We start from the raw sequence: 15,459 nt of genomic DNA on the forward strand, positions 1-15,459 counted from the left end.
TTCATCAATCCCTAAATGGTTACCAGTTAATTATATTTTATTCCTGTTTCATTTTCCAGCTTTCATAACAATGAATCTATTTGGACAGAAAACTAGTGTTTGGATAGGTTTCCAGAGTGATGATTATGAAAAATGGGTGAATGAAAATCCTCCGATGTATTCCAACTGGTCTCCAGTTGAAGTAGTGCATGTGAGTATTTCCAGGGGGTTTAAGGGCAGTGGGAAGTTGTTTTATCCATAAAAATCCTGACTGCCACAAAGACAAGGCCTAACTTGCTACAGCAACTTAGTCCTCTTTTAATTTTTGCAACTTCAAACAACTGTGGGCACAGATTTATGGGCATAACTAGAGGTAGCAAAAAAGGCGCTACTGAGACAGTTATTTCTGTAATTTGTGGCTATAGTCACATTCTCTTGCAATTGCTTTTAAGCATCAAAGTTTGAATTACATGGTTAGTATCATATGCTGGGTCTGAGCAAAGATTAGGAATAAGATTATGAATTTTGTATTTTAATATATCGTTTTATACCACGTTAGTCCATTCCATATTGGGCTTAGCATTTTAGTTTGTTCAGTGAAAGCTTGTGACTTTTTTATTAGGAGGTTATTGTTTCAAATTCTATTTATGGGAGTGTTCATTGGTCTATCTAAATATTTATAACAGTGACTATCAAATAATTATTCTTCTAAATTTAATGTGATAATTATGCATTGTTTTTACATAGTGTCTTTTTAAAATTAATATAAGGTTCTGTGTTTCTTGCAGAGACAGCATTATAACAGTGCAAACATTCAAGAACAACTTCCACTATGTACATTGGTATCAAATAACCCTAATTTTTATTTTACGGGAAAATGGTACTTAGAAAACTGTCAGAAAAATTACGGGTTTGTCTGCCAAAAGACTCAGGGTAAGGTTTTGTTTTGCTTTGCTTCTGTTCTCTTTTCTTACTAGCAGCTTGTTATAGGTGTCTATAAAACCAGGAACATAAAAGATTTCTAAGATAGTTTGATATATAGACAGACTAGCTCTACACTATTTAATAAATCAGTAGCTGTGATGTAGAAGTAATTTCCAAAAAAATGTTATATTCTTCCTAACTTTGAGCTTTCTGTTGCATACCTTAGAATCAGGAATACAGATGAAATTTCACGTTTTCTGTCATGGCAGCAGAGTAACCGCGTGAAATTACAAAAGGCAAAACTGAGGGTAATTTTGATGAAAATATGATATTTGGAGGGGGGGACGGGACACTTGCACTGTTAGATCAGAACAGACTCTAGAAAATGCATTTCTGTGAACAGTGCGGACCAACTGGCCCATCAAATAGAGTTTGGCTTTTCTTTTCATGCTTCTCTAATTCTGTTACCATAAAGTTCATTTGCCAGAAGCACGAAGCGTTTGCGGGGAACACGCGTTGTTCGGTTTCCTCGAGCGACGTTCCAGCGTTGCCTCTCGGACTGAGAGCCGCTGGCGTCCCCAGGGCACTCGGGCAGGTTTGGAGCCCTGTCCCTGGGGCTGCTGCAGCTCTGCCAGCGGGAAGCTGCCAGAGCATGCTCCCAAAATAGACCAGCAGCAAATTATTAACCCTAAATCAAAGGGAGGGCTGTAATCTGAGCCTATAAGGAGTGTCCTTGGGTGCTGTACTTATTGCGGGGGTGGTTTTATATGGCTCAACTTTATATAACACCTCTTAGTTAAGCCCTGGGTCTGAAGAGACAATCCCCTCCTGCTGGCTGCCTAGGAGGTGAGTGAGCGGAGAAGTAGGATAAACAAATACAAGTTTTGGGCAGCGCTTACATGTGGCTCTAGCAAACCATAGCCGTATTTGACATCATTTATTATGAACTACAGTTGCGGGGAGTGCTGGAATAATACTGCACGTAGTGTAGGAAAAATAAATAAATGCATTTTCCTGCCGGTTTGGTTCATTTACCTCCCAAACATTGGTATTTTAACCCCTTGCTGCTGCTTCAGACGGATGGAAAAGGCGTTAAAAGGCAGGAAGGAAAACCGTTGCCTTAGGGCGGCCAGGCTGCAGGGCGCTGGGGGGATTGGGGCTGCAGTGGGTGCTCAGGACCCTTCCCACATCTCCCGGCTGGGTGAATGTGAGAGTGGCCCGTGGGCCCTGGCCAAGCGTGGTGGGGATGGGGGGGACACGCTGTGCCCCGGGCTCAGGGCCACCCGCCTGCCCCATGCGCAGCAGAGTGCTCCTGGGGGTGAAGGGACGAGTCCTGCCTCCCCAGTGTGACGCCCACGGCACTCTCCCAAACCATCAGGCAGTTCAACTTGCTAATTCAGCAGAAAACTTTCCTCTCTCCCCCCGCCCCCCCCTTTTTTTTCCCCTAATTGATGTAATTTTGTGCAGCTTTTCTAGGCTGCATCAGCTCAGTGCAGGGTCAGGACCTGTGCACAGGGATATGCAGCTGGAAGAGCAGAGAAGCAAAGAAGGGAGGAGTGAGACAGCCTCTTGCTGGTGGTAGTGAACTGTTAAACTTGCTCAAATGTCCAAACAAATGTGTCAATTCCTGGAAAGATGAGCTGGTTCTTTGCTTCTGCCATACTGTCCACATCCCGTCTCTCCTTTTTTGAATTATTTTCTGTAGGAGACTAAAATGAAATAAACCAGCAGGAGATCTGAACTGGGCTCCGATCTCTTAGTGGTGCTTGAGTTAGGATTGTGTCAGCATTTTACTGCATTTCCTGCCTTTTCTTTTTTTAAGCAGTGACACGCACTGAAAGCTGGAACAAAATAGAGTGCTTCAGTTAGCTCAAGAGCAGAGCTTTTTCTTGCTTAGAAATTTCTAATTTTAAATGCTTTGTGGATGACAAATAATAAATTAATTTACTATTTTAAGATGCTTGTTAACACTTCTCCTCTCTTAGTCATAAAGGGAACCAAGTCTAAACACACTCCACTTCGTAGCAAAGCAACCGCTTCATTCCGTAATCACAGAGAAGTTTTAGAGACACAAGTAATTAATCCAAACTGACAAACAGGATTAAAACTGAGGCATTGCTTTATTTTAATAATCTTGTTTAAAGTATACTGTGGGCATTCAAACACATTAGCAAAGGCATTTGCCTCCTGTAGAAAAGCGAGCACAGCAGCATTACAGAGTGGGCTGGGGTAGAGATGGTCTCTGTCTCCTGATTGTTTTTCACGTGGGAGACTTTCCTTTTATTTCTTAAATCTAAAAAGTCTGCTTCTTGCTGCTTCTTTCATTTTTTTGGACATTGCTGTGTTAGTTTACCAAGCACAGAGGATTTCTCTTTAAGTGCCAGTACTGTCATCTTCCCTACATTGGCTCATGGATAGTAAAGATGAGCTCAAGAAGCTTCCAAGCACTTACTTGTACCATGAGCCACAGTTTGTCATCCTCTTGGTTATACCAGTACTGTTATTTGGGAGGCCAGGCTTTGTGCTGTAAACTGATCTTGGAAATTATTATAAATAACGGGTCAAAAAAGAGGTAATCTAAATTACATGCAAAGTATCTGGGATAAACGCACTCTGCAACCCACTGCTACTGGACATTTGGGATATGCCCAGATCCCTAGTGATTTCTTACTGACCTTCAAAGATCCAGTCAGTGGAACTAACTCCATCCAGGTTTTCTTTTTTTTTTTTGTGTGTGTTACACATTAAACTCATTCACCGTGATGAGTTTTGTGCTCTGATGGAATTTCAAATACTGTTCTAGTAGTCATCGTCTTTTTCTTTTTAAAGTTCACAGTGCCTTCCTGAAACCAAGGAGTTTGCAATTTTTATATTTGTTTTTAAGGATAGTTCTGATTTTTTAGGAGCTGTTCTGCTATGTTTAAGCTGTTTTAAAAAATAAATAAATCCTTTCTTTTTGTTTATAACAGACACATCCAGACATGTCATCAATGCTTCTGAAATGTACCCTGTGCCAGATACTTTAGAATATGGGAACAGAACGTATAAACTAATACGTGGGAATTTTACATGGTCTTCAGCTTTAAAAACCTGCATGGCAAACGGCGCGGAGTTGGTCAGCGTTACAGACCAGTATCACCAAGCCTTCCTCACAGTCATTGTGAATCGGCTGGGCTACAACCACTGGATCGGGCTGTTCACTTCGGACGTACGTAGTGGACTCCTTGGCTATGAATATGATGCTGCAAAGGAGTTTTTCCGGTAACAAGCTAAGGAGCTGTGTCATTCATTTGAAGTCACAGGAAGTTTGCATCTGGAAATGAAACCCTGGAGAGCTTGAGCCTTAACCATTATTTTGCAACGTAATGTATAAATCTAATGAGAGCCAGTTTGGTGCAATGACTACTGAAAACTAAAAGCCATAGAAAACATTTAAGAACACACAAAAAAATCTCTTGTAGGGTCAACATTGAAATTATGTTGTTTCATTTGTAGTTGCTCGATGGCCCAGATAACCACTTGCTGAAAACAGCAGGTTAGATGTAGTTTGTGGTCTCCCAGAAGTAAGTTGGGAGGATTGTTGGATCTGTCTTTTGTAGATCCTTCTGGATCTACCAGCCTTTGGAGATGTAAAAGACATTCTGTAATATCTGGTGAGGATGCCACCAGAAGAAGATGAACTTGTATGGTGCTAAAGCGTATCAGAAAGATAATCTGAAATTTGTTTTGGCAGAACGGACTTAACTTTGAATGGTCGGATGGGACTAGGTCTTTGTTTACCTTCTGGGAAGACGACGAGTCCCAGGCCTTTGGCAGCTGTGTTTACATTGATACTTCGGGGCACTGGAAAAGTGCTAACTGCGAACGACTTCTGCAAGGAGCAGTTTGCCATGTGCCACCTAGTAAGTCAGAGTGAAGTTTCATGTTAAATCTCTGCAGCTGCAAATGTGTGTATTGACAGCGGAAGTATATGAAAGGAAATTAATTGGTTTGAGGTTAAGCAATGATGATAGCATTATTCAAAACGGAAGTATATTTCTGGCTTTTCCTTGCTGTATCTCCTATTTGTGAAACCATTTTTTCCCCATAAAATGTTGGCCATCAGGTCTGGTCTGTAGGAGAATGGAAAGAGAACTTTCATAATAGAAAAGAAACAGGAAAATTACTTACTCTGTCTCTTCAGTGAAGACTATATTTTCTGTGAAAAATGATGATTGCTAATAACCTAGCTCAAAGGGAAGTAAATTCAGTTTGCTGCAATGAACTGTGGGATGGGAGAAGGGAAGCATTTAGAGCAAAGTGAAAAATTTGAGCCACATCTTCACTGATTGAACATGAAAGATTTTGCAACTTTTTTGTAATGGTAAGAATGTTTTCCTGTATCCTAAAATATGTTGTGTTTCCTGCAACGCTCTGCCAATTAGCTGGGCTTCATTTGAATCCAGGACTCGGGTCTGGGACTCCATTCAGTCCAGGACTGCAGAGTCTTTGGTAGCATCCAGTTCTCAAAATAGTTCCTGTTTGGTGGTATTGATCAGCCAGGGTTTGCCTACAGCTTATTACAGCTTTTGGATCTATTGAGAAGAAAGCTATTTTGGAATCCTTCAAGACAAAAGTTATTCTTTAGCATGGTTTTTGTAATGAAGCTGACTAATTTTCTCATTTGTTTGTCAAGTTATGTAATCATATATAGCCTAAGGTTTACTTAATTTTTTAAAAATGTGTTTTGTAGCAAAGCGGGAGGCATGTGAGACCATAGGTAATGTAGCTGCCTACAGCACTGCCAAAAAGTGATGCTGGGTATCACAAAGCGAGCTTGTAGAGATGCCTTGAGTCAGAGGGACTCTTCGCTGCAGCACGTTGCACACTGGAGAGGCTGGCTGCTGCTTACCGATGGGAGACTCTCCTCGGTGCCACGGTGTATGGCATAAGCTATCTTTGAGGCTTAGTCGAGAGAAGGTGTGCAATGCTTGGAAATCCCCAGCCCTCTGGGAGGTGCTGGGCAGCCCGGAGTGCTCTGATGTGCCTGTAGTTTGCTCGTAACTCCTTCTGCACGTCAGTACCGGTTAGATTGTCCTGATATTGCTGTTGCAATCCAGCAAGGTTTTTGATCGGAAATAAAACCAGCATTACTCTTTTAATACAAATGTATACAACCACTAGATTTTCACTTTGAAAAATAGAGGCATAACGCAATAACATGCTTATTAGCATTACTCCAAAACAGTGCGTGGAATGTTATATTAATGTGTATGTTGTTGTGCCAATAAAGCTGTGCTGTTATTTCTATCACAGAAAAGAAACTCACTGCCTATAAAGGCTTATGTTCAGAAAAAACTGTTCCCTGGATCAAATTCAAAAACAGTTGCTACAGCTTTTCCACAGTTCTGCAGGTCACAAGTTTTGATACTGCAAATGAAGTCTGCAAAAACCAAGGTAAGTGATTATTTTGTAGCTACAATATGTCATTGTGGTATCTTAAAAAACTCCCATATTTTCTGAAATGCCTGAAATCATGGCATGTGTTCATGTGTTTTCTCTAGTTCGAGATAACAATAGTGGAGCTCGTAAGCCAACTATGAAATTGAAGGCAACATACATCCAAAAAATGTTCCTTTCCATGTTGAAAATATTGATTTCTAGAATAACACATAAAATGAATTTTTTCCCTTTCAGACTTGTGAGAACAGTCTTATATCAGCCTGAGCATTTTCCACATTAATTGCAAATTTAAGAACTTATAATGTATAACCAGACTGTTCAAGCTTTTCAATTAAGGCTCGTAATACTGACTTTTTGAAACGCAATGTTACATTTTAATGGCATGAATTGTTTGAAAATTTGTTCTGTGTTTAATTTGTAGGATCAAATCTTCTAACTATTCAAGATGAAGACGAAAATGCCTTCATTTTGGAAGAATTACACAGTTTTGGTTATTCTGTGCAAACGGTTTGGTTGAATATCCTGCTTGTTACAGACAGTAAGTTTCGGGTGGAAGAATCTGGTTTGGGTTTTGGTTATTTTAATGCTAGCGTAACCATCTTCCAAAACAGTTGTCTTTTGAGATTTTTTTCACTGCATATTACCTGTTTATGGTGTAGTAAAACCAGTCAATCTTTCTGTAATTGTTACTTATTAGTATTCTGAATACTCAGTATGTATGCATGCATGTGAATGCCTTTATTTTCTTCTTAAAGAAGCACTATAGGCTGTCTTCTGTGTCAGCTACATAGGATGTTTTTAAATCCTTCAAGAAAAAAAAAGTAATATAGTGGCCAAACAGACAGAACCTTGGCATTCTGTAATACAGTATTTTTTTATGTGAGGGTAGGTCCAACTGAAACAGAGATGTGTATCAAAATACTGTGATATTTTATAATGATTTATAACTTCTGCCCTTAGATGAGACAGTCTCCTGGTTTGATGGTTCTTCCTTAAATTATTCTAACTGGGGCATCAGGGAGCCTGAATTTGATCATCTCAGGGGGAATTTCTGTATCAGCCTGAGGACCACAGATGGAGTCTGGCAATTATCGCCTTGCAGAGAGAAAAAGGGATTTGTATGTAAAATGGATGCAGGTATGTGCTTCCATAAAAGAAGGCAGCTGTGTCCTTCTAACCATTGGTTTACATGTTGCTTGCTTACCTGCTTTTAGTTTTCATTTAAATAATCCTGTCCCCTGGTATTAGAAAAAATACCTGTGAAAAAACCAACCAGCCAGGGTAACCTCCTTTTGAGGAGCCCAGGCAGCTGTTGCATTATTGCCAACTTTGGTAGACTTTCCGTTGTATGGGTGAGCCACGTATGGGTCACCCATCAGGCTGACCTCCACAAACCCCGTAGGATGGGCAGGCACAGCCTGGGAGAGCTGCACAGACACCACGTCAGTGGAACGCGGGTCTGTAAGAGAGCTGAAGTATTTCCAGAGCCCATCCACAATGCCCAGGTCGCTGTTCGATCCAGGAGCTAGATTAATCTACCACTGCACTGTCCTGCTCATGCATTTGTATTTCAAGAAGTAGATAAATACTGCTGCTCATCCTTGCACAAATGTCAATTAATATATTCAACCAAATTTGAGGGATTTTAGATAACAGGTTAGGTTATGTTTAGCTTGGTCAGTTGGAATCCCATTGACATGAGTCAAACAAAAAACAACCTGCTCTTGTATGGTTTTAGGTAGATTGTCTTCTCAGTATCAATTTTACAGTAAGTATATATTGGAACTTTTGTTAGCTCTGGGGGTAATTTTATGACAGTTCTGCATTCTATTTCAGATATCGATGCAACAGAACCCTCTGAAAAAGGTAGGTTCCTTCTGTACTTTCTTAGGTTTTTTTATAAGGAGTAATAACACATTGTGAGCCGATATTTTGTGAGGTAACATTTTTCACTGTCAGACCTGTAATTTAAAATGCATGATACAAGGAGTAATAATATGTTTTCCATAAAATATCTATATGTTTGTATTTAGAATTATCTATAATTATAGCTATATTTGCTTAATAATAATTTCTGTCCTTTGCTTTCAGCATCATACCGTGGGCTTGTAGCTCTGGCTGTTTTTGTGACGTTGGTGATGGTGGCTGCCATTTCACTTTTTCTGTGGTGCCTGTACAAACAGAATAACCGACTCTTCCGCAGGATACTGTGGGTCAGAAATGCCTATTTGCCACAGATTAATGCTGACACTCCTGCTTTAGAAGAAAGCATCCTCATTTCTGATTTTGAGAGAAGTGACAACAATTAATTAATCAGAAATAGCAAGCGGTCATGTCTTCCATGTGAAACTCCGTGATCTACAGCGGTTTTCTCCTTCTCAGGAGTCCCCTGGGGTACCCATACCCAGAGAAACCCTCACAGCTATCAGTATGAATGCCACAGGGGCTCCCTACCTTGGAGAGCTTTTTGCTTTGGGGCAGGATGATGTGAGGATGCAAGGCAGAACTATGGAGAAATTGGCTCCTTCGGGACAAGCTGGGAACTGAAAATACTCCCACACCATAAACCTCCAACTGCTCACATGGAGTAGTCGTGTCCGAGACCCCAGAGCAGCGCGCCTTTCCAAGCAACTTTTTCCTTCAGGAACATTTGGGCTTTTGTGTTTTGTTTTTATGTTGCAGAATCTGCTCATGAGCCAGCATTAACATTTGGCCTTGAATTTAGGAACTTGAACTCTGAAATGTAATCCAAGCATTATGGGGTAGATTTTTTTTTCTTAATAGCCATTCCTTCTGCAAAATGAACAGTTATTTTTCAGACAGTAGATTCTTGCCAGGTGGATTTCCAAGCTTGCAGAGAGATGAAGTCACTTTTGACTTGGGAGCGCCAGAGTTTTGCTAGTTTGGCCCGTGATGCCTAGTTCATGTTATAAAATAAATTAGTCTGGAGATATAATGGCATATGGACTTTGTCATCCTGAAGTTAATATATTCATTTGAGATGCTTCCAGCATCCTCTTAAGGATTTAACTATGTGATCTCTCACCTAGGTTATTTCAGAAATTGAATCCCATCAACCTCTTTTAAAGATATTTTTGAGCAGTATCTGTTTGAAGAAAAAAAACTGTTACAAATCTTGCTGAAGTTATGGTAATAAATTGCTTTACTGTTCACCTACAGTATTTCTGCAAGCAGTATTCATGTACGCTCTTCTGAGACCCTGCTCTCAAAAGCTAAGGACGATACGTGGGGGAGCCACATTGCTGTTCCCAAAGGGTGCTATAGTCCTATAACCGCATGTAGCAGACACTCCGAAGGACACTTTTCAATTTCAATCTTCAACTAAGGTGCTAATGAAGGGGATGGATTTTGCTGACCAGCTGTTCTGCAGGCTGATGGTTGTGAAGGACCCAGCTCAGGTCTCTGCACTACCTCAGTTGCAGTGGCCCAGGACAGCAACGCTTACTCCCTGTGGGACTCCCACCACCCTAACCCGTCCTCCAGCCACGTCTCTGAAAATACCCGTAAGGTTTGGGGGGATTTTATTTTTTATTTTTATTACATTGTGGAAAAACAAATGGTTAGTCATGATGAGTTACTTCAGAATGGATTTACTGTGCCTTCAGTTGTCTCTAAAAGCTGCTGCGAAGGGCTGCATTTATTGTTGGGTTTGTTGGTTTGTTTGTTTTAAGATGACTCATTCTAACAATTTTTGCAAGAGCCCTAAGATGGAGGTATGTTCCTCAGAATTAAGCAAGCAGCCAAGACCAACTGAAATGTTTTTACGTGGTATTTGTGCACATGCACAGGAATGTATGACTGCCTTTTAGTTAGATTTCACATGGCCGATTGTAGAAACAAAAATTGCCTGTTCACGTCATAATTATGTATAGGGCTATTTTAAAAAAATTGTTTAGTACATAGAATATTTCTGTGCTGGTTTACAGAACCATTCAAAAATGTTGTCAAAGAGGCTGCAGATGGTTTTGATCCCAATATCATTTTCAGCTTACTGTTTTCGATAACTTCTATGGGTGTAGCTATCACAAGTTCCTGATGTGAGATTTTCCATCATATAAAATATAAATAGCTTTCCTGTGTATATTTTGTCTAATGGTTTGACCCCGTACATTAATCTTCAGTAATGTTTTAAAAGTTTGGTTTTAGTCCTCTAGATTTATCTATGGGACTGTTTTTATGTGAAGTCCATTATTAGAGTTTGTGGACTATAACTTCCGAGTACAATTGCCAGATAATCTTCTGTTTGTATGTATGAACTGTGATAGCTTCTTTACCACCAAAAAAAAAAAGATGAAAAAAGGTTGCGACCATCTCTCCCTTCCTCATGAGAATTTCACCTATTTAAACTACAGTTGGAGGAACTTAAACCAACAAATCCTCTTTATCACATTCACTGACAAGTGTGTAATTGCTGCCTTCTTACAGCAAGCAAAATGGCTTGCAGGATGTTTTTTGTTTGCAAGAGTAAGCTGTGTCATCATTGAGGACATGTATTTATCAGGCTGCGGCGCTGTTGCCTAGTTATGCAGACCCTTGTCAGATTTTGATGTGGTTGATGATGGTGTATAATTTTTTCACAAAACTTGACATAGGCTTTTTATCAATCTTCCTTGAGGTATGTGTAATCATTTAAATATATTTGAAGGGCAGTGGTATAATAAATAACCCTAACCTCAAATTAGTGATCGTTAATTAACATCAACTCTGATGTAGATGATCTTGCACTAAGGGAAAAATAGTTCAAGCAGTGTTTTCTTCCTACTTTGAAATGGTTTTGAGGGAATAGACCCTTAAATATTTATTTTTAAATCTTTCATCATTTAAATTCTGTAATTGCAGGTATTATTCACTCAAGAATGTAATCGTTGATTGCTTTCTGGTCCTCGTTCTGGATTTTGTTACCATAGCTTTTGTTTGGTTTCCCTTAATCAGAGGTCTCCTTTACTGTTCCTGATTAGAGTATGTGGTGACTGTTTTTACTGCTGACCTTGACGATATTGGCAGTGAGGTTCACTGTATTATTTCAACTGGGAAATTAAAGCGTGAATGATAATTTTCTGTGCTGTAATCTTTCTTGAATCTTTCCCCAGCTTTAATTAGCTGCCAGGCTTTAGTGTCTTATAACAGCAGTTCCCAGGCTTCACACTGGGTCATCCTGGTAGGAGAGGGACAGCCTGCACCAGCCTCCTCTCTGGCTACATGGCTGGACCCAGACCTGAGCACTGCAGATGGTCTCCACATGTGGTGGCTGCAGTGTTTCCGAGGGCATGGACGAGGATGCCTTGGGACCTGCATGCAGGAGGTGCTGGGAGGAGGAAGGAGCCACAGCACCATCAGTAAGAATGATGGATGGGAGTATGGTGCTGATGCACAGATAATCTCCCAGCCCATTGCCTGTTCCCTGCAGCCCTGGGAGCTGGGGCCACCAGGGATGAGTGATGGGCTGGAGGGATTTTCCTGCTGAGCTGTGGAGGCTGTGTTGTGTGGGAGCCCATTCGTTTCTGCCACAAACAAGGTGGAGGTACATGGACTGCAGCGCAGTAGTTTCCACGAGTAGCACCAAAGTGCTTCCCATATCCAAGAACTGCGTTCACCAGAGCCTGAGCAGGCAAATGAATGTTGTGTTTTCCTCTGCTGTGCCAACTTCTTTGAATGTGTTTACTGAAAGGAAAGTGTTAGATGTTTTCATACCACTCCCTTGCTTGGGGGGTGGAAGGGTATCCCCACCAGAGATAGGTGCATTCAGGCCAACATAAGACAAACCTTGTCTACCAGATACTAAGGTTTAGGAAAAAATCCCTGTGCTTATTTTTGCAGACTCCATTCCAGGGGAAAATTTACCTCCTCATCCCATTAGCAGTCCTTGCAGCATGTCTCTGAGGGAAAGAGATGCCTGATGCAGCTGTCACATCCCAGCTGGACGGGAGTCTGCAATGGGAACATATGTATGCTGGAGATGTCCAGCATGACTGGGCAGAGCGAAGGGTTGTGGTACAAGGCCATAAGTGGGCAACATGACTCCTAAGCAAAGCCCTTTCCAGCTGTGCCTCCCCTGGGTGCAGTGCTGCCCTTCCTTGTGCAGGGGTCCTCCTCCCTTCTGCTTTCCTTCTCCCTTCCCCTGCCTTCGCACACACACACTTTTGTGGCTCGGTCACAGCAAGAGAGGAGCCATGGGGCTCCTTGAAATCTGTGCCATACAGTCCAGAGGGACTGTAGGGAAAAAGTAGGTTTTTGCACGCTATGTGAGATTTGAACAGCTCTGGTTCCCAGGGCACTGTTGCGCAAATTCCCGTTTAATTTAGCCCCCTACTTTTTTCTTTCATCATGTTGGCCCCTCCCTTAGCGGAGTAACAGGCATCCTCAGTCTCTTGTAATAATAAACCCACTGTAATGAAATCCGTGGCATACCCTTCCTCCAGGGCATTTATATATAAGCAGAATTTTTTGGTTAAAAGTTAAATTGCACACATTCAACAACTGGGCTCTAAATCCTCAGCTCAAAAAAAAAAAAAAAAGGCCTCTTCTTGAGCTATAATAATATTTCCTTTGGTAATCAGTGGAATGTTGATTTTAAACCCCTGCAGGCCAGCGCTGATCTCTTACAATCTGATACAGCCCTCGTGTAAGTAACTGTCAGAAGCAAATTCACAGGCATTATGCTGTTCTGAGATGGTATGAATTAAGGACTTAAGGTTGATCTTGGAGCTTGGAAACACAGTCAGTCTCAGTTTGGCCAGTAGATGGTAGTGGTACACACAGAGCTGACAAAAATGAGCTGTGCAAGAAAAAATGAGGGATCTGCTCCGGATCCTTTAGAAGTTTAATTAAATGAGCAGCAAAACTCCCAAGTTGCAGGACTGCAAATATCAGTGTCAGTTCTTAGCCATGGCCGCAACATTACAAAGCTGTGTTAAGACATCTTTCCAAGTCTCAGTGTTCATTCTCAACAACTTTAATGGAATGCATTGAAATGCTCAAAATGGGATAATGCAAGTCCTTACGTTGGTCTGTGGGTTTTTCTTTTTGTTTAGTGAGTGAAGGGAAAATCCACTTGGGTTCCTGAGTATTAAATAAATAAGTAAATATATCTTTGTGGTATGTTTTGGTTTTGATCCCTTTGATGGAAAGGTAATTCACTGAAAATGCTCCAGCCAGGTCTCTCTACTGTAAATGATTTGTTTTAATGTTTTATTTCTTGACGGTATCAATGCAGGCATTTACTTACTAATTTACGTGGGAAAAGGAAAATTAAGACATAGAGATGAAAATTGCTAGACATTTTAGACATCCATTGCGTAAGTAATCATTCCACAGCACTGTTGAAAGCAGATTTATTTTCTCTTTATCTCAATTTATTCTGTAAGTTGCTCAGAGCGTAAGAGTTGCTGATCCCTTTCTATATCCATTATCTTTATGCAGGATGCCTGTGATTTGGATTCTGATCTTAGAAACTTAACCATAAAAAAGGGCACTGAGAATAATTTTGTAATAAAGCCTCACTTCAAAGTCTTATTTTTTATAATCTTGTTTCCTTATACTGCAGCTCTTCTAGACTTTCCTGATCCTCCTATGACAAAGCAACTGCAGTTGTCTGAGGAAGTATACTAGACCCAGCCTCCACAGTGCTTGCAAGTAACACCATGGTAATTTATAACCACTAAAGTGATTCTCAGCTGCAATCGTTTCCAAAAGTGCACAGCTAGGTAATAGCGAAAATGCCTCTACTACCATTTCCTTTACTTCGGATGCTTATTTTTGTTCATCGGCTGTTGCTATTGTAACAAATGCTCCTCTTTTCTTAATCTTAGCCTACAGACTCAATCTCTACTGCAGTTCTCAGAAATAAATGCTTCAAAACATAGTTTTAGTGAGAACAACAGTTAAACTTGCAGATACAAGATGAATCTTGAAATACATAGTGGGCTAAAAGTTACTCTCCTCTGCATGCTAGCACAGGAAAATAGGGAAGACTCTTGCTCTGAATCATGCACGTAAAGGCCTAACTAACAATCTGCTTTCCACGGAGGCGGCCAGCCTGCAGCTAATGGTGGTGGTCACTGGGTGTTTGAAGGCCATCAACTGCTGCTGGGTTGACTGGTAGAATGCAATAGCTGGGCCAGTGTCTCAGACCGTACATTGGAAAAACAAAACTATCCCTGTATCTTTTCAGATTTTTATAGATGGGTGTTCATCTTAAGAAATTAAAAGTTGCCATTTATGCTGTACAAAAAATCCTCTGTATTTTTTCTTTTAGTTGTTTAGTGAATACTGAAAATTATCCCATCAAGTACATTCCTCTTGTGAAGCTATTTATTCAGGTCATTTGTTCTAAAGCATGATCTTAGGCCTTTGAACCCAGTCATAACCTGATTTAATCTGCTTTGCCACATCTTCCTGCCATAAACTTCATGTGCATTGTAGTTCAGAAGTCCCTGGAAAGCCCTTGCTGGAAGCCAAAAGCAAGCTTGCACAGAGCTGATAAAAGACAGACTCTACCTCATCAGCAGCTTTGGGCCGCGTGGCTTCACTGACGCTGGATTTGGGACTCCATCCCAGAACTTGATGCTTCCAGGTTCATTCAGGTATGCAAGCAGAATCCCTAACATTGGACATTGCCAATGAGCTGGAGTACAAAAACTTTTAATATATAGTAAAAGAATATTCTAAGTCATGTAAGGCTTCATTTGTTATCATCCTAGCACAGGTTACACATAATTCCGCTTTATCTGTATCTTTTGGGAAGTTTGTCCTGATACTAGCAAGCTTACCTATTATGTATCCGAAATCTGACACCTGTCTAAATGCTTACATGACCTAGACATTGTATTTTCTGGTATTTAATATTCGAGAATATCAGAAGGATTCTTTCTGAAAAGGTAAGAAGGTAATGTTTCTGCTGCTGCATACCATGTCCTGCTAGTCCTGTGGGATGAAAATGATGTTGAGAGGCAAAGTGGATTACTTTAAATATTGTTTCAAAAGCAAATATTGAAGACGGAGTTGTACGTATGGGACACATCGTGGCTGTAAAGAATGTACGGTACCATTCAGTTAAATGTGGAAATGCATCAGAACAGCTCTGGGAGGCTTTCC

At 40.7% G+C, this 15,459-nt stretch overlaps 1 protein-coding gene across 4 annotated transcripts in view; it reads left to right on the forward strand.

Annotated features, from left to right (window-relative positions):
- Nucleotides 1-11,419, forward strand: part of PLA2R1 (phospholipase A2 receptor 1) — a 44,145-nt gene extending 32,726 nt beyond the window's left edge. For all 4 annotated transcript variants that reach the window (XM_030017973.2, XM_030017974.2, XM_041124239.1 and 1 more), the window contains 9 exons: nucleotides 60-190; nucleotides 768-912; nucleotides 3,873-4,111; nucleotides 4,637-4,805; nucleotides 6,199-6,339; nucleotides 6,767-6,883; nucleotides 7,306-7,482; nucleotides 8,182-8,211; nucleotides 8,437-11,419. In XM_030017973.2, the coding sequence (XP_029873833.1) occupies nucleotides 60-190; nucleotides 768-912; nucleotides 3,873-4,111; nucleotides 4,637-4,805; nucleotides 6,199-6,339; nucleotides 6,767-6,883; nucleotides 7,306-7,482; nucleotides 8,182-8,211; nucleotides 8,437-8,654 (1,367 nt within the window). In that variant the 3' untranslated portion in view covers nucleotides 8,655-11,419. The remainder of the gene's footprint in view (nucleotides 1-59; nucleotides 191-767; nucleotides 913-3,872; nucleotides 4,112-4,636; nucleotides 4,806-6,198; nucleotides 6,340-6,766; nucleotides 6,884-7,305; nucleotides 7,483-8,181; nucleotides 8,212-8,436) is intronic.
- The last annotated feature ends 4,040 nt before the right edge of the window (nucleotides 11,420-15,459 follow it).

This window comes from Aquila chrysaetos, chromosome 6, assembly GCF_900496995.4.
Source record: "Aquila chrysaetos chrysaetos chromosome 6, bAquChr1.4, whole genome shotgun sequence".
In the NCBI taxonomy this organism is placed as follows: Eukaryota; Metazoa; Chordata; class Aves; order Accipitriformes; family Accipitridae; genus Aquila; species Aquila chrysaetos.